The 23549-nt window shown below is 42.4% G+C and overlaps 1 protein-coding gene and 1 long non-coding RNA gene across 4 annotated transcripts in view; one reads left to right on the top strand and one right to left on the bottom strand.

Annotated features, from left to right (window-relative positions):
- Positions 1-23549, bottom strand: part of YEATS2 (YEATS domain containing 2) — a 73720-nt gene that overhangs the window by 26854 nt on the left and 23317 nt on the right. Inside the window, exons 11-20 of one of the 3 annotated variants that reach the window (XM_039486893.1) lie at positions 22437-22623; positions 16132-16308; positions 14072-14230; positions 12022-12125; positions 9269-9376; positions 7131-7304; positions 4492-4750; positions 3936-4097; positions 1657-1796; positions 119-277 (exon numbers count right to left, since the gene is read on the bottom strand). In XM_039486893.1, the coding sequence (XP_039342827.1) occupies positions 119-277; positions 1657-1796; positions 3936-4097; positions 4492-4750; positions 7131-7304; positions 9269-9376; positions 12022-12125; positions 14072-14230; positions 16132-16308; positions 22437-22623 (1629 nt within the window). Of the gene's footprint in view, positions 1-118; positions 278-1656; positions 1797-3935; positions 4098-4491; positions 4751-7130; positions 7305-9268; positions 9377-12021; positions 12126-14071; positions 14231-16131; positions 16372-22436; positions 22624-23549 lie in introns of all 3 variants that reach the window. The other 2 variants (XM_039486892.1, XM_039486895.1) reach the window with 2 other exon arrangements.
- On the top strand, positions 7241-23498 carry LOC120371281. Its single transcript, XR_005584249.1, has 3 exons — positions 7241-7389; positions 22449-22636; positions 23288-23498. It is a non-coding gene; the product is annotated as an uncharacterized LOC120371281 (long non-coding RNA).

Here is a 23549-nt window from a genome sequence, read left to right on the forward strand (position 1 = left end):
TGTTGCTTGCCTAACTAAATCCAAAGGAGGGCTGAACTTTTTGTAGAAGTGGTTACATTATTTCCCCCCATCACAAGACAATACATATAGTTTGAACAAGATGGTATTTGAAAGTTACCTGGGCAAATAAAGCAGTCTTCTGTCCAGTTATTACTTTTAATGCCTGCTGTCCTTGAGTGGAAGATGCTCCGACTCCTACACTGCCCTGAACAACTGACGCTGGTGTCAACTGCTTTCCAGAATGCTGAGGAGATGGCTGACCAACTAAAAATGTGCCCTGGTCAAAAATAAAAGTTACCTCAGTTAGGTTCTCTGAGTGGAAATCAAATGGTCTGAAAAAAATTGAATTCTGCACCAGTAACATGTCAGTGACAATTGTAACTGCTCTCTGTGATCTGAGATTTTATTTTAAAACAAAGATTTCTTGTCCTTCAGGTTGCACACACTAATCAGATTTGCTACTGTCATTTGGAATTAACAGAAATATGAAAGCCCATATATCTTGTTTGCTGACCTCAAAGGGTCTTAGAGGAAATCTTTGCTCTCCACAGCAGTGAGAGAGAGTACACAGGGCTCAAAGCACTTCCTATCACCAAGATTATTTTTTAAAAAAGCGCATTTTGCAGTTAATTACAGTAGATGTTCTTGCTAGAGGCAGTGCTCTCATCTCACTGTAAAGAGACATTAAGTGACACATCGGAAGTGAGAATCCCAGAAGAAAAGGTCACAAGCCAGGTTCCAATCTGCTCAGACACGTCCACTGTAATTTAATAAGCCTCACATACTTCAGTTTATTCACTGTGACAAATACAATTTGTCAGAATGTTCAGACAGCTGGGCAGAGAGAAAAGGAGTGGGGGGCAGTTTTCCCTTCAGCTCTGAAGCCTAATTAATTCCTCAAAGGCCACATCTAGAGCAGAGTTGAAGCCATTCTAGACCCAACAGCAGCTGGAGACCCCACTCTAACAGACTAGCCTGTGGCCCCCATAGTCCTTCCCCACATACCACAATTCCATAATTGCCACCTCTCACCTGTTTTGTTTGTCCATTCTCTGTTAGCTTTTTTCCATTGTCCTCCCCCCCGCCACCAGCTTTGCTTCCCATGACTCACCCTTGCTTTTTCTCCCCAATACCTTCCTCCTCCATCTTCCCACCTCTAGTGCTCTCCCTGACTACAACTTTTATTATCCCCTAGTGCTCTCTCTTCTCCCTTGGGGCTGCCTCCCTAACCTCTAGCTCTTCTGGTGTGTCCCCCTCAACACCCCCTGCCCCACCTCTGTTTTGGAGGTTGCCTCTACCCCTCCTCTCCCATTTTTGGGGAATATGCTTGCACCCTGCAGTCATTCACTGATGCATGTTCTCTCTCCTCCTCCTACTCCCTTGTACTACAACAACAGTGTTCTCTGCATCATGTAGCAGCCCACAGGGAGCAGCAAGTTGCACCACACAACTCGCAGGGCGGGAGTGGCACAGAACATACCGTCAGCTGCAGCAGACATGAGAAGAGAGTGAGTGGCCAGCAGGGCAGAGAGGTTGGTGTGCAACCCAGAAGGGTCTGGCTCCCCCTTAATTTGAAACTCATCTATTACAGAACCACAGAAACTAGCACAAGGTCTGGTTTTCCCTGGATCAATTAAAATGCTGTACAACTCTGACCTGTGGTGTTTGTTTGAGGATGTAGGACGTGTAGGTGAGATGCTGGGATAAGCCACTACTTGTGCTTTGGGCAGTGGCTGCTGCCGCTGCTGCTCCTCCTCCACCTCCTCCTGCACTTGTAGAAGAGCCTGACTGGAGACCTGTAACAAAGATCAAAACAAATGACTCTGCAGAGTTCGGCATCAGAGGCTGAGCAGCCACACCATTTCAACAGTGAAACTACACAGAAATTCACTTCTTTCCAACGACACCCCATTCCTCTTTTATGCACGTCTGTCCTTAGACGGGTGGGTTCTGTGGTAGCTCTTCAACAGGTACACAGAGGCAGCAGCTGAGGTATCTGTGTGCACATAACTTTAAAGACCTTGTGCAATGCAGGCTGCCATCTGCTTCGTAAGTGAGCAGCAGCTATGCACTAGTTTTCCAATGCAGCGGGCACAGCATGGTTCTGGGGGTGGTATTGTGCTCTCTCACCTCAGCACGCGCTGGGAACAAACTGAAAGGGATCGAGGCTGCTTGTGGGCACACGGAGGTCTTTTTTGTATTGCTCTGCTGTCTCTACAGTCAGAGGCAGATGCAAACCAGCAATTTAATAGCTCTTTCAAAAGCCTCTTATAGATTATGAATATGTGAAATCCTACCAATGACCCTGCATGCTACTGATTTTGCTTTTACAACAGATACACTTCACCAGTGTTTGAATATAATTTCAGAGTCGTTACAGAGCACTCACCAATGATTACTTTGCAAAGAGCGATAATCTAAGGCTGCATTTGGATACTCTTACTAAGCCTACACTGAGAGCAGCGTGAACTCAGTCTTATTTTCAGTCTCTTATCTAGCAACGAAGTGAGCAAAATGGTTACTGTTTTTCCAAAGAATCAGACATTTGCTTTACTTAAGGCCTATGGAGGTTATACTGTCCATTTCCCTGCTAGTGCAGGATTGTGCCCAACCTAGTTCTGAGAGTCCCAAGCAATGGGGCTCCCAGCAATACATCACGGCCCAAAACACCTCAGTTAGGAAGGTCTATTTCAGCATTGACATTTATCTTACTTTTTTTTAATATATATACTTCATCCCACTGTTTCTGGTTATAGCCTCATGTATTGCACTCAAACTCCTCCTCTGCCTTCATGGTGTCAATACCAAAGCTGATCAGAAAATGGGCAAACACTCCTTTGGAAAATTTTGATTTTTTTTTTTTTTGGGTTTCCCAATGAAAATTTGAAAACTATCAAGGAAAACAGGCACTTTTCTGCAAAAAAAATTTCATTTAGTTAAAACCCCTATTTCCATTAAAAAAGTTTTTAACCAGCTCTAGTCAATACCCTTCATAAACTTGTCAAGCTGATCTCCCCCCTCGCCGACACCAGGCTCTCTTAGACATTGCATAGCTAAGATACCCCTATGTCATCCCTTTGAGCTTTCTGTATAATTTGGCCCCTTGAGCTCCTTGGCCATTTTTGTTGCCTGTTGCCAATTCCCTCTAGTTGTTCTCTTTCTGTTAATTTTGTGTTCAAAACTGAAGGGAGTATTCTAGGCAAAACTGTTCCAGAGTCATATACATTATGCAACATCTTTGCATAAGCAGCCTAACAGAGCAATGGGCTTTTCTATAGCAGCCACGAGACACTGCTAACTAATATCTATTTAATCATCAACCTAATACTCTTTGCAGTACTGCATCCCAGCTTGTTCACTATGGCTCTGATCCAAAGCCCACTCAACTGAATGGGAATCTTTCCATCAACTTCACTGGACTTTGGATCAACCCCTATCTGAACATTTGTGTTTTAGATTATTTCCCCCTCAGCCAGAAGAGCCTGCCCTTTTCCAAGATGAATCTTCTTTTTGTTATTTTCTGCTCATGTTTCCAGTTTCTCTCAGTCCCTTTCTAATATTTGTCAATGAGTTTTCACAACTGCTTTCAATTTAATGTCAGCTGCAGGTTTCAGGAATGTGCTGTATACTCCCTTTCCCAGATTACCAATGAAGGGTTAAAACAGCATGCTGACTGGCTGGAATTTTCTTACTTGATCACTATTTGCAGTTATTGCTTTAAAAAAATCTGGGGATCAGGGGATGACTTATATGAAAGAGCTCTCATGGGTCCCCTCACTGAACAGTACCATGCTGACTTTTTTTTTTTTGGGTGAACAAAGAAACTTGTCCTATTACTAACTGCCAAGGTACCAGAATAAAAGGCAAAATGCTTAACACATTAATTACAAAATGATTACATTATTTAACTCATTAGATTTCCCTGCAAGACTAACTAGCATTGTTTGTGGCTCGCAGTATGGCTCCTTGGGGTATCAGAAGCAGTTTTCCTTTTCCTGAAGGGTTCTTGCTGTTGGTGGTAAGGTACAGTTTGGTGCCAGGTGGTAAATTTGCCAAGTTTGCCAGGTTTGTGGCTGGCAACTGCAGCGTAGCCATCACTAGAAATGGAATAAAAAACAGAAAACCATGTTAAAAATTCAGTTTTGCAGAGTAGGATTCATAATAAAACCTGGGCAATTAAAATAAAGTCGGAACAAAACAGTGGCTAACCAAAGAACACTGTGCATAACAATGAGAATGCTGTGCTTGCAGCACTTTATCCAGCTCTAGGCATCTCTTCTGTTGAAGACAGTTTGCATATAAAGTGTTATTTATTACTACACTAGCCTAATTCTAATAAGTTTTTACTACAGATCTCTTAGCATGTTATTTTGACTAGATGTTCCCTCTGATTCTGAAATATAGTTGTGTTTGCAGTAACGCTGGAGCATGACAGAGTTCCAAAATGAATCTAATCTGAATTTTGTAATCCAAGTTGTAAAGCTACTTTACCTGAACCTTGAGATCCACTTTTCTGAACCCCCGCTGAAGTCATCTGAGCCTTCGTTAAAGTTTGCACAGGTTGGGCAACAATTGTTCCACCACCTCCACTCACAATGGCTTTTGCTACTCCTTGGGTTACAACCTGCTTTGGACCAACAGCTTTTGCTACTGAAGAGCTGGATTTTGCCACAAGTATCTGACCACCACTGATAGCCACAGCTTGTTTCACTGTTGACTGTAAAGTAGAACTGACAGGAACCCCAACAACCTGTAATAAATAAGCAACCGATGACACTCTTCAGGCAGGATTTCCCTGGAACAGCACATGAAGAGAACAAACATTCCACCTGGTGGGCTACCCAAGAAGTTGGTATCCATTTCAGGGCATTTCAAAGGTTAAACAAGCTAACAGGTTAGCCATGCTGAAACAATAAACTTAATGTAAGGGGGACTCAAACACATTCAAATGTTACTAAGACCAACACAGTCAGAGATTATTAAAAAAAACTGATCAAACTCACAACCATTCTTGTTCAGTCCACCGGTGAGAAAATGACTGTAAAACCAACCATGATTTCAGAATGACTATTCAAGATTTGAGTGTGACCCACTTATCCAAGGACCCTCGATATTCCCCAACACAGGAAACTGCTTCATTCAGAAAGAACCTGAAGTTTGCCTTAGTGAAGTGCAGAGAGCCATGCGACCCGAGGAGGCACTCAATGCCTACTGGCAAAGGGTTCACTATTATGTCAGTAAACTCCTATCAGGCCGGACAAATTCACGACACCCAACACATTGCTTTCATAGTATTTATCTAAAAAGTGCCTTGTGAGGTATCAAATAAAAGCCAGTGATACCTTGGTCATTGATATTATTGTGAAATGCCTATATTAACACTATAGAAGGAGTTATGTATACCTATTGATATTATGCCTTAAAGTCTGTAACCAAGCAAAGGGAGAACCAGGAGGGAAGATAGTTAGCTCTCTGTCAAATATAAATTAAGTACGGTAAAACTGACAGAATGGAAGCCCAAGCCGCATGTAGCATCAACAGGGAAAAAAAACAGGTTGATGGGAGGGTGGTGGAGAGGAGAATTTGGACTCAACATGGGCGACAGCACACAGGAGAGCAATCAACGGGGGCAAAGTGTCTTATCTGGGGATGCACTTCAAAATGATGCATTTCAAAAGGTTTACTGAACCATGAGAAGAAGGAAAAAGAACCTCTGTTATCCATTTGCTGAAAGAAACCTTTGAGGTAGAGGAGGTTCACAAAGTTCTGGGTGTGATGTGTGATGACTAGAGAAGACAAGCAAAAAAAAAAAAAAGTGAGAGAGACTATTACAGACAAAAGGAAGTTTTAATCTTTTTCTCTCTTATACTTTTTTTTTTTTTTGTTTTTGTTATTTCCCATTTTTTTTTTTTTGCTCATCAATGCTCAATTGATGACACTCCACTCTGCTCTTAAACAACTTCTCTTCTTTTTTATCATAATAAACTGTATTATGTATTATTACAAAGGACCCGATCCTAAGGTGTAACCTTCCAGCAGCTGTTGTGTTTTAATCTCTCTTGGCACATACCTGGCAATTTTACTAGTGTGTCAGGGCGGAAGGGCCAGGCTGGGGGTGGGGCTGGGGTGTTCCAGGGTTCCAGGCTACTGAGTGTTAATCTGCAGGCAAAGGTAAGGCAGGGTTGGCTGGGTTTCTGATGGGTGGTTGGGTTGCGGCTGGACTGAGGAACTGCGTAGGACTGAGAGCACAGTGCATCTCAGGCTCTCTCTGCTCGGGGGTAACATGCTGACCTACGGTTCTGGAGAAACTTAAGATTCAACTGACTCATGAAAATACTCTGGAAACTTTGGCTCCAATGTTGAACTAACAAACAGCCTCAGTTTTATACACAGACAACGCATCCAGGGAAGTATCACATTTGTGCACCTGCCAGACTAGGCAAAAAGGTAGTTTAAAGAACTAACTGATCTGTAAATATTAATGTATATTTACATATGTAAACATATTTTGCATACACTAGTCCATGTGCTTGGCAGGTAGATTGCACTGTATACACCTTAGAGTGGGTAGAAGGCAGGAATTAACCCTTTTGATGTCTGGATTGTTGAGCCATTACACATGGAGCTGCTAAGCTCCAAGCATGCCCCAGCTGCTTTGTTTCTCTCTCACTGACACATCACACTGAAATCTACTGTAGTTCTCATTCCATTGATGCAAAATAAAGTTTCCATTCTGGGCTAGTTTTTCCTGTTTCTCTCTCTTAAACCTTTGCAAAGGAGGAGTAAATAGGAAGAAGGAGGTTGTTCTCTGCAGGCAACAATATGCAACTGTTTCCACCCCCTTAACTTCCCCACATAAGTAAAATTACCTATGAAAAATAAAAGAATAAGAACTACCCCTAGAGCTGGACTTGAACCTGCGGCCTAGCACTCCCTTACATATAGTAGCTCCAGCATTCTAAGGTAGCAGCACAGAGGTAGCTTGTTTCCTATGACTCCCCCAAACTCAATGGCTTTAAGAGAAGCAGCACTGACTGCTACCCCCCAGTTCTGTGCTAGCAGCAGAGTGGAGATGCAACAGTGAAACAACACTGAGTCCAGGCAGTTTAAGACATCAAAACATTCAATACCTTTGATTGGGTGGTCCCCTCTCCTGTGCTCACAATCTGCTTCTGAGGTGACAAAGCTATCATGTGACTCCCCTTCACAGTGACATACTGCTGCCCAGAGGCCTGTGAGGTTGTTCCAGTCACCGGCAGCTGTGGTTGCTGGGGCAGCTCTCCAGGCTCCTGCTTTATTATCACCTTTTCATAAGGAAAACTGGAGTAAACAAACTGCTTTGTGCTTCAAAAGAAATCATCATCTGCAAGCATCGGTCTTCAGAGAGAGGTAGGAGCTTCCAGGCTGAGAGCGACACAGAGGGCCCAAAACTCCCACCGCACAGCCTCTGAACCATTCTGACTTCACTTCCTGTTTTGAGAAATGGGGCGAATACTTTCCAACTTCCCAGGCTTAGTTAGTGTTTGCAAAGTGATGGGAAAGCCATAAGTGCAAAGTGTCATTATTAATATTAACTATGTGTTTGTTCTGCTTGGAAGCTGCAACTATGCATTAGTCTGCTCAGGGCTGAGCAGTACTCTGGGCTTTTAATTCCCCATCCAGGATCCTGTCCCAAATATGGCCTGTACCCCAGACAAAACCCCAACCTTTGATAAGTCCTTTTCTATCCTGCTACATTATGTGAAGGGTGTGCCTTATTCATTTCAGTTACGACCTCTATTACCAGAGGCTCTCAACATCTTGAATGTATTTATCCCCCTAACTGCTATTATCCCGATCTGGGGAATTGAGGCTCAGAGACTGAGTGACTAGGTCAAAATCGTGCAGGAAGTCTTGTGCAGCAGGGCATCATTACACATGGGTTACCTGAGCCCTGAACTAGCATCATAAACACTGTACCACCCTTCCTCTCTCATTGAAATTAACTCATAATTTAAAAGGAATTAAGGTAGTCACTCAGAACTCTGGGATAAACACCTGATTTTGGATGCCAAGGTCAGTAATTAGAAATGGAAATCCTCTTCTATTAGATCATCCTATTCATTCCCCTGTAAGGGGTGGGGAGAGTACTGGCTCACAAGAAGACATATGATACTACAGTTGGTTAAAAAGAAATCTGGACAAGTGACACTTAGGCCTGGTCTACACTAAGGGGGGGGGGGGTGTCGAACTAAGGTACGCAAGTTCAGCTATGCAAATAGCGTAGCTGAACTCGAACTACCTTAGTTCGAAGTACTCACCCGTCCAGACGCCGCGGGATCGAAGTCCGCGGCTCCCCCGTCGACTCCGCCACCGCCGTTTGCGGTGGTGGAGTTCCAGAGTCGACAGGAGCGCGTTCGGAGTTCGATATATCGCGAGAAGTCGAACGCTAGCCGCCGACCCGAATAGTAAGTATAGACGCACCCTTAGGGAAATGCACTTAAATGCCAATATTTGACATTCAGAAATCATGGTAAAGTATTAGTAGGCGGGAAAATAGCCTAGAGTCTCAGACTACCACAGTTTATTTTTAATGTACAGTAGAAACTCAGAGTTATGAACAGCAGAGTTACAAACTGACCAGTCAACCCCACACCTCATCTGGAACTGGAAAGTACGCAATCAGGCGGCAGCCACAGAGACAACAAAAGCAAATACAAGAGAGTATTGGGTTAAATGTAAAACTACTAAAAAAAAAAATATAAAGGGAAAGCAGCATTTTCCTTCTGCATAGTGAAGTTTCAAAGCTGTATTAAATCAATGTTCAGTTGTAAGCTTTTGAAAGAACAACCATAACACTTTGTTCAGAGTTATGAACATTTCATAGTTATGAACAACCTCCATTCCCCAAGGTGTCTGTAGCTCTAAGGTTCCACTGTATTATGCGATAAAAGCACAGCTCTTTAAGATTTCCTAGAATATGGCAGTGGTTCATCAAGGAAAAGGATGAATGAGATGGAAGAATGGAGACAGACAAGGGAAAGAGGGCAGAGGAACAATCGAGCCAACAGAACAGAATGGAAATCAAGACTAATCTGCTGACAGTTGTAAAAGTTTTCATTTCCCTACTCACATAACAAGGGAACTGGCAGTCAGGCCCCAAGAACACTCACTCCCAACAGTACAGTTATATGCACTAGAAAAGTTACATGCTTTGTGATGAAACCGTGTGCAGAGATACTATCAGAGCATGCATCCATGTACAAAGCCAAGAACATAAATCAAATACCTTTGTAAAAGCTCCAAGTCCACCTGTCACAGATTTAGGGCTTTGTGCCTTAGAATGACTCCCAATTGGACAAAGGGGTGGCATGGTTGCAAATAGAGAATCCTCTTGCTATGGATGAATACATATGACACACAATTAGGTGGAACATGCAATATAAAACAAAGTGATGACTTCCTGTATTCACATTACTGATAACCCAGAGTGCCTTGAATTACTTATCTTGTTACTTATTACTTGTTGTAGCCATATTGATCCCAGGATATGAGAGAGACACAGACACAAGGTAGCTAAGGTTTTATGACAGATACTGGTTTTATGGCTCATTTCAACACCAATTTGTAACTCACCCTATTGCCCGTGAACCCTTAAGTACCTACTTCATTTTAAGTGGTCTCCTACAGCATGTGTGAACCCCTTATGCTTAACAATCAGTCCCACCTTGTATTTAGCGTAGTTACCCTCTACAGACCTCAGGAAGAGCTCTGTGAGGCTCCAAAGATTGTCCCTTCCACCAATAGCAGCTGTTCCAGTAAAAGATATTACCTCGGCCACTGGGAGCTGTGGGCAGCCATGCCTGCAGACTGTCAATGTAAACAAACTGTCTCGCGGCCAGCCAGCGGATTACCCTGACAGGCCACGTGCGGCCCGTGGGCCACAGGTTGCCCACCACTGACATAAATACAATGGAATTCTGCCAAACAATATAAGCACCTGCGAACACCAAATCCTTTTTTGTTGTAAGTTATATCATCATCAACTAAAACAATGTTTATTACTGTATGGCAATTAGCTGATAGAAATGGACTGACAGCTACAGTCACAGACATGCTAAGTGTTTTTATAATAAGCCTAGATTTTTCCATTCTTTAAATGTTGTAAATTTAAATTAGGCTAAAACTGGCACACACAATCTAAGAGTTGAGAACACATTTTAAAAGATAAACACTGGAAAACCATTTGCTGATTTAAAGTTGCAAACAAAAAGTTTGGTTTCAGATACATTATTCTTCCCTCTAAGTAAAAAATTCTGATGGCATGCAAGCTTCATAGTAGAACTGGTGGACTTGCAGAAGTAGCAATATTTTCTACCTATATTATGTAAATTATGTATGCCACACATCTAGACCTGCAAAATTTTGTTTCTTTCATTCCAGCTGAGGAGGTTGGTAGATGAATCAAATTCTTTTTTTTTTGGACTCGTTCCATACTCTTAATAAATGTAAATTCTTATTTTCAGTCACTGTGCCAGAGACTATTGAAGAGATGAACAAAAATGCTGAATAGACGATGCTTTGAAATGTTAGGTTCAACTGTTTTAATACAACAGAATTTTTTTCTACCCTTACAAAGTTACATGTTCCCAACCCAGTCGACGAGACACAGATTTACAGGGAACAGACTTCCACTTATTTTTCTAATTAACTTCCGATTCTTAATGATGTCACCTTGAAAATATGTAATTCATTCAATAAGGGTGGTATGCATCTCTGGATCAGCTCTGATTTGTTTGACACTACAGAGAAGTAACTGCTCCAAACCAGTGAAATAAAGAGTTAATCCTTAACCTTGTTAATGGCAGTCATTGTGAACATGCTTACCCCCCCCCCCTTTTTTTTTTAAATAAAGAATAAGGGGTGCAAAAAATCACAATTAAAAAAAGCTGCTCCACGTTTGCTGCTTCAAATATGTAAAAACTTGTTTCCTAAGAGAAGCGATACTCAAGATCACTATAGGACAAGCCTATGGATTGGATCTCTCACTATGATAAAAATAAAAGATGGGAATACATGCTTCATTTTACTCAGTATATCTTGTCATATGTACACATGTGGCAAAATTCCTATACTACAGATTCTCAGACAGAGACCTTGTGGAAAGGAACGTTCTGAACCTCAATTAAAAAAATAAGAGGCTCTTCTCTGTAGACTGAATGGCAATTATCCAGGCAGCCTAAAATCAATTATTCTTGCATGTGCTGAACAGGCTAATGCTGACAAGGCTCCAGCACACCTCAGGCTCCACCAACCATTTTCAAAAGGGGGTGTCACTGATGCCACTAGTCTGCCAAAAATACCCTTCTCTGTAAAGAAAATGGGAAAGATTTTGTCTGAATTAACCCAGCTCCATACCTTTAGAGCTTTCCAGCTGCAAAGCACAGACACTACTCATTCTCAATTTACAGTCAGTGACTCCACATTTGTCTGGGGCAAATATTTTTTTTGTAGATAAAGCTTCCAATGTCGCTAGCTCACTGGTGTTCTTTTTACCTCCCTGTTGTTGACATGAACATTCTTTTGATGGAGGTAGCTGAAAAGCCACTGAATGTCAGCTATTGGCCTGATATGAATGTATCAGTCGTGCAGAAAATTTGGAACTGAGATTTTAAAAATATGCACCTCTTGTTAAATCTGATATTACTACCAACCAAGCCAAAAAAGATCAGTCTTTTATAGAACAGGCTCTTTGAAAAGTATTTTGACAGTACCGATATCTGTGCCCTCCAAGGATTTCCTTATACGCTAACAAAAGACTGGCACTTTTCAGACAAGTACTCACAACTCTAATTAGAGCTGCATGAAATTACACTACCATACCATATAAACAATAGTGTTATGGTGGCTAGACAGAAGAAATGTTCAAATGAACTAATGAGAACATGAAGTTGTCTGGAATCAGCATTTATGATGCTGAAAAAGCCTGCTCCATATGAAGCTATTTCTTTATGGAAACAGACAACCTAACAAGAATGTTACCTTGACAGCGGATGTTACCAAGCTGCTTCCATGGATCTTTGAGACTGGAGAGCCGGCTCCATGAGAGGCTTGAGAGACACTTGTCAGTTTGCTTGTTGGGCTTCCTGGGTATTGGAAGATAAGTTTTATGCAGTGTTGTTGTAGCCATGCTGGTCACAGGATATTAGAGAGAGAGTGGGTGAGGGTAATGTCTTTTATTGGACCAACTTCTGTTGGCAAGAGAGACAAGCTTTCAAGCTTACCCAGGAGCTCAAAGGCTCGTCCCTCTCACTAACAGAAGCTGATCCAACAAAAGATATTACCTCACCCACCATGTCTCTCTACTGGAAGATAAGGGAGATTTCAGCATAAGTGTTCAGTCTTTGGTACCATTAAATAAATACAGCTTTTCATCAAACAAGCAAGACATGTTCAGTGGAGATCAGGATGGGGACAAGTTACATTAGTTTTCTGTTATAGAAGACAACGTATAGTCAAAAACACCACAAACTAAATATCCATTCTTTAAAGGAACAAGACCTCGCTAAACATAATGCTAAAAATCTCATTTCTTCTGCAAGTACTTTTGAATATTAAAAGAGACATTTTTAAAACCTGCTTCTTCCCCGTTTGAACAGTTTACATTTTGTACTACACTCAACAGAATTAGTTTCACTTTCTGATTCTCATTCAAAAAGTACAGTTCTGCAACACGTGGGTTGCACATATAATATCCCTTTCCAGTGTTTATTTATAAACTGTTTGCATTTATATTAAAAACAAAACTATACAGATATTTCTATTGAAGATAGGCTTTGTGAAAGCTGGCTTCTACAAAACCTTTGTTTCAGACCTCACCCGACTTAGTAGTGTCTCTTTGTTTTACCCTCTTTTAAAAAAAATTAAGATATTGGGTGGGAATTTGAAAACCACCTATGTGATTCTGATGTACAAGTCCTCACTGACTTCCAATGGAACTTGTTCCCCTAAGCCACTTCGGTGCTTTTGAAAATTCCACTCACTATCAAATTGCATCGGATTTACCCAACAAGAGAGCTCAAAAACAGAGTTTAAAAGAAATTCAGCTACTGCAAACATACAGTGGTTTCCCACCATTCAGTTTTCTTCCCACACAGTTGTAGGGAGGTGCTCATTGAAAAAATGTGATTTTCTGACCAAAAAAGAGGACACATTTTAATGACGATCTTCCCCCTTTTTCAACTAGGTCTAGTGAAAGACACATACTACATGGATCATTGTAACCAGGATGAACACACTTGTCAGCTCCAAGTGTCATTTTGAGAAGCTACGACAAACACCTATATGTAATTATGTATATGTGTGTTTAGACAGGAAGTTCCTGGCCTGTCTCTAATAATGGACTCACAAGCAGTTGTTTTTCCTCCAACATGTAGGCAAGGGTTTCCAGCTGGCTCCCATTGCCTTCCACCTGTCTCCTGTAATCTGTACTCCCCAGACCGACAGACTGCACCGGTTCCCCTAGCGTCACCTCTGAAGCACTACCGGAATCTAGTTAAATGAGTCTGGGGTGGGCCTAAGGCCAACCAGCTAGAAGCAGCTGAATGAAGGTTCACAGTAGTACAAAGGTTGATTCATCTCCTCTCCAGACCATCTTAATCCAATTGACCTATTGTTTCGATACAGCCAGAGAAATGCATGCTGTAATCTCTAGTACTGGCAGGTCACACTTCTGAGTTAAAGATTGAGGGGTGGGGGAGCACTTTGGTCATGGAAAAGGCACAGCTTCATTTTAAGTGTCCTTGCTTTTTATCAGTGTGTAGCACAGCCTCACATTCCTTGCTCCTCATCTCTGAAATGCGTACACTCCCTGGGGAAAGGAATGTGTGATTTCTATTTGGCCTTGTTTTTTCTGTCATGGCCGAAAGCAAATTCCTTTGACGCTAAAAAGACACATTCTGTACATTAATTATACAAACCAATAATACTGATCTTCCTTTGTAAAAGGCTTTCAGATCTTCACAGATCTAAGTGAAGACAGGCTTGAATGTATAAAACTAACCTGCTACCTTCTACGGATCAAATTACGCACCTGTGCTTGTGGCTGCTGCTCCGACCATCTGTGCCGGCTTGTCCACAATAACATACGGGTTATTAATGACTGAACTAGCAGACCCCAACTTCATGTGTACTGGAGTGGAGGTTGGGGTACGAGGTAGCGGAGATGGGCTTGGGGTTGATATTGGAGAACCTTAAGGAAAAGAGTCCAACACTTCCATCTCAAATTTCATAAGAGCATAAAAATGCAATAATAAAAAAATAACTTGTACTTTGAACATTTAGTTGAAGGTGCACTTCCAGCCTGAGCGGGGTGCCAGGGCTGCAGGGACAGGTAAAGCTGAATGATCCCAGACCTCCCCACTCGCACTGTCAATATGCTCCTGTAGATGAGGGTGAAGTGCTGAACAGCTCCTGGAAGCCATTCGTCTTCCTTCACCTACAGCCCCCCCTTTTATAGCCAACCACAGGAACAGCTCATGAATAAAGGGCTGTAGGCTCAGGCAGTCAACCACTAGGCCAAGCCTCTATTTTATCCCACACTCGGCTCAAACGCAAGAGCCCCTAAGAGCCATTATGGTACCACCATGTGGATTCTTGGTAAATGGAAAGGTGATTAAACTGGGGGTGAGGGAAGGGGAAGACAAAAAACAAAAAAGCAGATGAGTTAAAAGGAGAGCAGAGACAAAAGGACGGAAGAGTGAGAACGTAGACAGAAAAGAGAGGGCAGCCACTGCATCAGGGAACAGAGCAGGGGACTCTGTGTGCGAGAAGGCAATCCTCTAATAATCTGCTCTCTTGGGAGAGAGGGAGGGAGGACTGCCAGCTAACAAGGAGCAGAAACACTCAATCCAGGAAGACCCTGATGATTTACAGCAACTATCACAATCCGAAAGAGTTCGGGGTCTTAGCATGAAAAAATTAGCAGAGCCTAAGAAATGTTTAAACAGGGGAACATCTGGAACAGCAAAGCTTGATATAGAAAAGCTGAAGGGTTTTAAGGTAGGCAAGATGGTTCTGTAACTCTCACCCACTGGAAAGCATCAGTCTCTCACTCATGCGACAAGGAAAAGAAGAGCAGTGGGACAGTACGTTAGGATGATAAGAGCACTTGGCACACATTCAAACGTAAGTTGCTGGTACCCTGGGTACTACTATAAGATGGCACGCACGACTATTGGCAGAAGAGAAAATACAACCACGCACAGGAGAAGTCAAGTTGGGAAGAGATCATCAGTAGCACACAGCTTGGTACCCTGGCTCTTCATTCTGTATCTGAACTTCAGATGAATGTGGGGCTTTACAGGCAAGGCTCCCAGTTTCCCAAGTGACCCAGTAGGGTTGGCCATTAAAGATTTTTGATGCAACAATAAAGGCATTGCATCAGTGAAGAGAATGCACATTATGTTTGGCAGACAAGGGACTAGAGGTGAAAAAAGAGTTAACAGTACAGGCAAATGTAGCATGACCGTGTCTGGCTGAGAAGTTACTAAAGGGAAATCATTTTGCCAACTGCAATCAGATGCTTATCTAAACAAACAGGGAATTACTGTTAAGGGGGAAGGGAGGAAGCAGTTTGACTCTAAGGAGGGGACTTTGTTACTAGGAGAATAACAATTTATATACAAGTTTAAACCCCGTCATTTCCCTGATAACATGAAAGGAAAAAACCTGTGCCCACTTTACCCAGCCCAGTAGTTTGGCAATTTGCAAAGAGAAGAAGCCCTTCTTCCCATGCACATACCCATACATGCAAGATGCATTTCAATATTAATGTTTTGAACTAACAATTTTCATGCCTGAGCCCATTAGCAGTCTTACTAAAGAGTGATCTCAAGTGGGCTGGTAGTATTTATGCCCAGAGAGAGACTAAAACTAGTTCCCATCCTGCTTTTAATCTTGAATTCACAAATTAAACATTTTGTATAGGTTTGTTATTTTTTAAAAGAGGGAATTTTGTTTAGTGCATTACACTGGATCTCCCTATTGCCTAATGTGTAATGTTAGCATGAAAATCGGGAAAGGACACAAAACAAGACCAGCTAGTTCAATCTCATTGTTCAGTATGAAGTATGATACTGAAACTAAATGTACCTGATACAATCTTGCAGCTCATGGTGATGGGCTGGAAGGATTTTCCTGGAGATTCTGCGGGGCTCGGGATCTGACCCTGAGGTACTATTTTGCAACTAGCTGCAATTGGCTGAAAAGCTGAATTTCCATGAGAGCCAAAGGTTACTTTCTGTGTCGCCAATTTGGTGGGAGTCCGTTCTATTGAAGATGGCAGGGAATAAAAAGTGGTATGTCTTTCAGTTTCAGCATTCACAGGGAATCCTGATTAAAATATGGAAAAGAGAAATGTTTCTCAGGCTGACTCATCAAATTCCTTGTTGCATTTCTCTACACAGACAAAAATTAAGATATGACAAACATGTCCACAAATATAAAGCATAAGAAAGTGGGGGTTCGGTTATGATTTTTTGCATTTTCATGTGTTATTTTGCTGGATACATCCTGAACAAAAAATTAAGACCCAGACTAACCATATACTGTTTTACCCAATATGCAGCCCTGCGCATTCGTTTTTGGCATATTTTTCATAAGTCACATTGACTCACCTAAACTATTAAGTTTTGAGTGTCCATAAGACAGATAGATCAATGTAGCTGAGGGGAAGTTTACCCTGAAGAAAAACCCTATCCCTGCATATTTAGGAGTGATTACCTAGGGGAAGGGGCTGACTACCACCCTCTTGTATTAGCCCATAGTCTACTCTGGTGTGGCAGAAGCTGTTTACTGAGGAGCTCAGATACTCATGGATAATGGGCCACTAACCGAGAAGCCAGTGTAGAGGCCCCAGAGGCTGAAAAGTAGGTTTCCTCTTTTCAATTTGTGTTATGGGCTGTCCATTCAGATGTACTTAGTGTCTTTGATCAAGTCTGAAAAATGCTAGTGTACTGATAGTTCAGAGGCCTGCATTTTCCTTTTTTGGTGTGAGACCATCAAAAGCACTCACTGAAACCTTGAACCGTCTCCCCTTCGCCTTCCCCACCCCCCTAACTTGGAACCACTGCCACAGCACACTGCGGGAGCAGATAGCCTGGGTGGAAAGGACGGCTGTGCCACATAAACACAAGCACTCCCACAACTGGAAGAGCTGCACCAGGAGATTTTACCAGAGATGTCAGGGTAAATAAGGCCTCAGAGCTACAGCCACCAGAGCCAAGCCAACGCTCCATATTCTAGCATTTTGTGGGGCATAAATTGCTCCCTCTCACTATACGCTTCTGCGCATCAGAATATAGATGCTAAACAGGAATGCAAAGGGTCTCTCCCTCTTTTCATCCCAGCTAATAAAAATAATTGTCCCACAAGACCATGAAAAAGTAAAATGGCAGCAGGGTCGGCCTTTGTTTTGCTATGCAATCTGAAGACCAGACTGCTGGGCTCAGATGGCCTCAGAATGGTTTGTTGCCCCCAATTCAAATGATTTTAAAATCTCAATTGTTGGAACACTGCAAAGGGCACACATGACAATTAAAGGAAGACACTTAAAAGAATGGAGGATCAGGTGATCTTCAGTGGGATTCCACCTGTCCCTAAAGGAAGGCAGCGAAGGCGAGACAAGATTATGATGATCAACAGATGGCTCAGGCAGTGGTGCTATTAAGAAGGGCTTTGGGATGTTTGACCACTGGGAGGCATTCAGGGACACAGGACTGTCTTCATGGGATGGACTCCACCTGAGTAGGGAGGGAGACAGACTTCTGGGATGGAGGCTGGCACAACTGACTAAAAGAGCTTTAAAACTAGGAATTTGGAGGAGACGGTTGGGAGATGCTCATCTAATCTCCAAGTCTGATTCTAAAACCTGAGTGGGAGGAAAATCAAGTAAAAGAGGATACAGCAATGAAGAAAGGAACAACAGAGGGCAGGAGAATGGATAAGAAGAAAAGACAATGTCAATATCACTGACAGTAACAGTCAGGTAGGCAATACTCGCAGTCAAATGACTATGTCTAAGCAAGCAAAGAATCTGGGAGAAGCCACACAGGAACAACTAAGATGTCTGTACAACAATGCAAGGAGTCTGGGTAACAAAATGGAGGAACTAAAACTGCTGGTGCAGGAAACGAAACTAGGTATTACAGGGATAACAAAAACATGATGAAACAGTATTCATGACTGGAGTTCAGATGTTGAAAGGTATATGCTGATCAGGAAAGACACTGTACATTAATGACGGGGTAGAGTATAAAGCATTTAGAAGTGATGGAATGGGTAAAACTGAATCTTGTTCAAAATCAGCGTGGGGAAGAAAGGCAACAGAGACTCCACCAGGATAGTGCTCAGGGTCTGCTATAGACCCCCAAGATCCGACCTGGATATGGATAGAGACCTCTAATATTTTTAACACAGTAAAATACTAGTGGAATTGTGTGATCATGGGAGACTTTAATTTCCCAGATATAGAGTGGAGGACAAGCACTACTAATAATGGTAGGACTCAGATATTCCTGGATGTGATAGACGACAGATTTCTTCACCAAATAGTCACTGAACCACCAAGAGGTGATGCCATTTTAGATTTAGTATTGGCAGGTAGCGAGGACCTCATAGAAGAGCTGGTTGTATAGGACAGGTTTGGTTCGAGTGATCAGGAGCTGCCTAGTCCAGTTTAAACTAAATGGAAGAAAAAACAAAAATGGTCTGCAACTAATGTCCTTGATTTCAAAAGGGCAAACTAAAAAATTAAGGGAATTAGTTAGGGGAAGTGGACTGGACTGAAGAACTCAAGGATCTAAATGTAGAGGTGGCCTGGAATTACTTTAAGTCTAAGGGCTGGTCTACAGTACAGATGCAAGTCAACCTAAGTTACACTACTTCAGTTACGTAAATTACTGTAACTGAAGTCCACGTAACTTAGGTAGACTTACTGAGGTGCCTACACTGAGCTGTGTTTATGGGAAATGCTCCTGCCGATTTCCCGGGAGCTGGAGTACAGGCATTGACGGGAGAGCGCTCTGCCATTGACTTCACCAGACCCACTAAATCGACACGCTGACGATCTAGCTGTAAGTACAGACAAGGCCAAAGTTGCAGAAACTATCTGGAGCCTGCATCCCAAGCAAGAGGAAAAAATTCATAGGGAAGGGTTGCAGACCAAACTGGATGAACAAGCATCTCAAACAGGTTATTAGGAAAAAGCAGAAAGCTTTCCTTGCTGATCCATTCCTTGTAGGCTCTCTCTTGGGGTATTTCTACACTGCAATTAAAAACCCATAGCTGGCCCATGCCAGCTGACTATGGCATGCAGGGCTCAGGCGCTGTTTAACTGCAGTGCAGACGTTCGGGATCAGGCTGCAGCCTGAACTCTAGGACCCTCGTTCAGACGTTCAGGCTCAGGGAGGGTCCCAGAGTTCTGACTGCAGCCTGAGCCCGAACATCTGCCCCTCAATTAAACAGCCCGAGTCAGCTGGGACAGGCCAGCTGTGGGTGCCTAACTGCAGTGTAGACACACCCTTGGAGGTCAGAAAGTGTACGGAAAAAGGGAGAACTGCCAAAAACCAAGCAGAGTTGGATCTTGAAAATGAAATTAAATACAACATAAAAGGTTCTTTAGCCATATAAATAAAAAGAAAATGAGGAAAGAAGAAGTGGGAGTGCTAAACACGCAGGATGGGTGGAGATTAAAAATAATCGAGATATAGCCCAACACGTAAACAACTACTTTGCCTCAGTTTTACTCAGGGTAATGAAGAGCTTGGGGGCAGTGGCAGGATGGCTAATGGGAACGAGGATACAGAAGCAGAAATTACCACACCCGGAGAGCAAGCCAAACTAGAACACCTTAATGGGACCAAATCAGTGGGCTTGGATAATCTTCATCTACAAATATTAAAGGACCTAACACATGAAATTACAAGCTCAATAGTATCGATTTTCAATGAATCCGTAAATTCAGGAGTCATGCCCTACGGCTAGAGAATTGCAAATATAGTACCTATATTTAAGAAAGGGAAAAAAAGTGATCCAGGAAACTACAGGCCTGTTAGTTTGAACTCAATTGTATACATGGTGTTAGAACAAATTTTGAAAGAAAGTAGTTAAGGACAGAGGTAAATGGTAATTAGGATAAAATACACTATGATTTTACAAAAGGTAGATCGCAGAGAATTCTTTCCCAGGCATCTGGCTGGTGGATCTTGTCCACATGCTCAGAGTCTAACTGATCACCATATTTGGGGTCAGGAAGGAATTCCCCCAGCCCCTAGATTAGATTGGCAGACACTGTGTGGTTCTTTTGCCTTCCTCTGCAGCATGGGGCACGGGTCACTTGCTGGTTTGAACTAGTATAAATGGTGGATTCTCTGTAACTTGAAGTCTTTAAATCAAGATTTGAGGACTTCAGTAACTCAGCCAGAGATTATGAGCCTATTACAGGAGTGGGCGAGTGAGGTTCTCTGGCCTGCAATGGGCGGGAAGGTCAGACTAGATGATCATGATGGTCCCTTCTGGCCTTATAAATCTGAGTCTGAATATAGGGCAAGATCATGGTAGCTTTTGTTATATAACAGAAAATAACTGCTTTAATGGTACAAAAAATTGGTGTTTAAATAAGGCTAAACCATGTTTCAGGAAGAGTGTTTTAATTTAGGCTATTTGGACTATGGAAGTTTCTGTAAGATACACAGAAGTAAAGATTGCTCAACTGTTCAAAGAAAAGGTAGCAGCTATTTTTGAAAGTGCTTGGGACACTTAAAAGACTATCCCAGAGGAACAGCCCCTGAAAGTGGGAATTATGTTCCTGCTCAAGCAGTAACAAAAGTCTAGGTCCTTCCTTTGAAATCTCCTATCAACAGTAACAGAATCATGACTGACACAGAAGGTACAGACAGTGTGGAGGGTACAGCAAAAACTGTTCTATTTAAGCCTAGTGAAGGCATTTGCTTCAAAGGGGGAGGATCTTCTGGCTATGGCTCAGACTGGAAGTTAGGAAATCTGAGTTATATTCCCAGCTCTGACACATTTCCTTGGACAACTCTTTTAACCTCTGTAAAACAAAGATAATAATTCCCTGACTCAAAGGGGTGTAATGCGGCAAAATTAATGTTTGTGAAGTGTTTCAGAATCCCTAGATAGAAGGCCCTAGATCAGTGTTTCTCAAACTGTGGGTTATGACCCCCAGATTGAGGGGAGGTGATAGTACATTTGGGGGGAGAAAAAGAAAACACCACTGAAGCTTGACACGTCCACCCCTCCATAGATGGAGAGGGGCAAATGTCCCAAACCTGGTGGCATTGAATCACCATGCGCTAGGTTGCAACACCAATCAAATTCTGAGACAGAGGGGCGGAGGGCAACATTTGATTGGCACTGTGACCTACCACATGGGGTCGCAATGCCACTTTGGTTTGGACATCAGTCCCCCTGTCTCCATCTACGGAGAAGCGTATGTGCCTAACCTGGCTAGGATGAAACACCGAGAGTGGAGAGCTGGGCCCAGCCCTGCAGGATGGGAGCTGCTGTTGTGGGGGTGAGTGCAGGGTAGGGTCGTTCTCCAACAACCCCCCTCCTTTCTGTAACCACTGGGGGATTGTGTTAACAGAGGTGAGAGCCAAAGGGGATCAAGGGATGAAAAAGTTTGGGAACCACTGCACTAGAGGATGGTCCAGTGGTTAGGCGCTTGCCAGGGAATCAGGAGTATTGATTTCAATTCCCCTCTTCCACCACTGACTTCCTTGGGGACTTTGTGCAAAGTCACTTAGTCTCTCTGCCCCCCAGCTCCGCAAATGTAAAATGGGGATAACATCACTTATTTCACAGGGATGTTGTGAGGATAAAAGTCATTAAAGATGAGAGATGCTCACATACTAAAACTACAGGGGACATATAAATAATGCAGCCTTCCCACTCCCCTAACACCTTCATAGGCAGTCCTTTTCTGCAGTCAACACAATTGCAGATACCAAACAATCCCAGCACTTATAAATGTACATTTATGCCTGAAACACATTTAAACAGGTTGAGATCACCACCTGTCTAAATTACCTGAAATGCACAGATCATAACTGAAAGCACTATTCACCAAGTCACCCTTTCCAAGTGTATGTGCTGCATAAAGCTTTTTCTGTTCCTGAGTTTGGCAGAACGGCCTACTCAATGAACTCAATAAATAATACTTCTCTGAATTCAATTTCTGTCACAAGCCTGTTGCTTCCTCAATACACTTGGCAGCCAGGTGCCAGTCAGATGATTTATGGTCTATTTCAATATTGCTTGAAGTGGGTGTGTAGTAACTTGTAAACAAAAACCCCATTAAAAGTGACAGCCCCAGCATCAGTACTAGCCACATATTCTAAACAAAATTAGAATAGACAAGTACCAGTTTTCTTTACCTTTTTCCACAGAAGCATCTGGAATGGACTCAAGTAACTGTTTAATTGGTGAAGAAGCTTTCACTGGCGCTGGTATACTTAGTGGTAATGGTAAAGACGTGGGGACATCAGAAAGGTCAGATTCAGAAGACTGGGAAAAGAGATAACCCTCGCCAAGAGAATGCCGATGTAGCTCAACATCCACTACCTTCCAGAAAGAGGTGAAAGGATTATGATAAGTTATGCACTTGGCAATTGGCAACCCTAATATCGTGAGTTACGATGCCTTAATTTGATCAAAGCCTGCAAGCCCTCTGCACATGGAACTACCATTGATTTCAAAAGAGGCTGCATGGGCAAATGTCTTGCAGGATCAGGCCTACAACAAAACCTAGAAAAATACAATGATTTGTGATATTAAATATCCACAACAAAATAGCACATATCTACCTCTGCACAGAATTCTGAACAGTAAACATCATCAGGCAAAGTTCCCACAAACTCAGGATCCTGAACAACTAATCCGTGTGATGTCGCATTGAAGTCAGTGGGATTCCACATAGGTGCAGGGATATGTGTTTATCAGATCTCAGTGCAGGATTAAGGGCTAACCTTGTACACTTGGTTTGGAAATCCCTTGAAGCATACACTACAGCATTTGTTAACTCTTCAAAAATGTTCCTCACTATCTTGAGAAAACCCATATTAAAATCTACTTCGCTGAGTGAAAAGCTGAGATCATGCAACCCCACAGAAAATCTTTCGATTTAGTAAAACAGAGGGGAAAAATCAAAATTAGAGATGATAGACTATGATTGAGGTTAAGTGACTTATCCCAAGTCTAAAACAGAATCTTGTCTTTAATCCCACAGTGCTGAACTCTAACCACTAGATTACACTGCCATCTATACTGCAGAAAACAGTCAGCTAAGCACAACAGGAAGGAGTTTACCCAACTATGGCTAAAAGTGAACAAGTCATAAAATCATTGTGAATCAAGAGGATAGTTCATTTGCTGGCCACTGACTTCACTATTCTCTATTTTGACTATTACCTCTAAATTCATTCCTTTCTGTAACTCAATTTTATACTTGTGGGCTAGATTTTCTGTGTGTTGTTTTTATGTTAAGCTCA

The sequence above is a fragment of the Mauremys reevesii genome, linkage group 9 (assembly GCF_016161935.1).
Source record: "Mauremys reevesii isolate NIE-2019 linkage group 9, ASM1616193v1, whole genome shotgun sequence".
Taxonomy (NCBI): domain Eukaryota; kingdom Metazoa; phylum Chordata; order Testudines; family Geoemydidae; genus Mauremys; species Mauremys reevesii.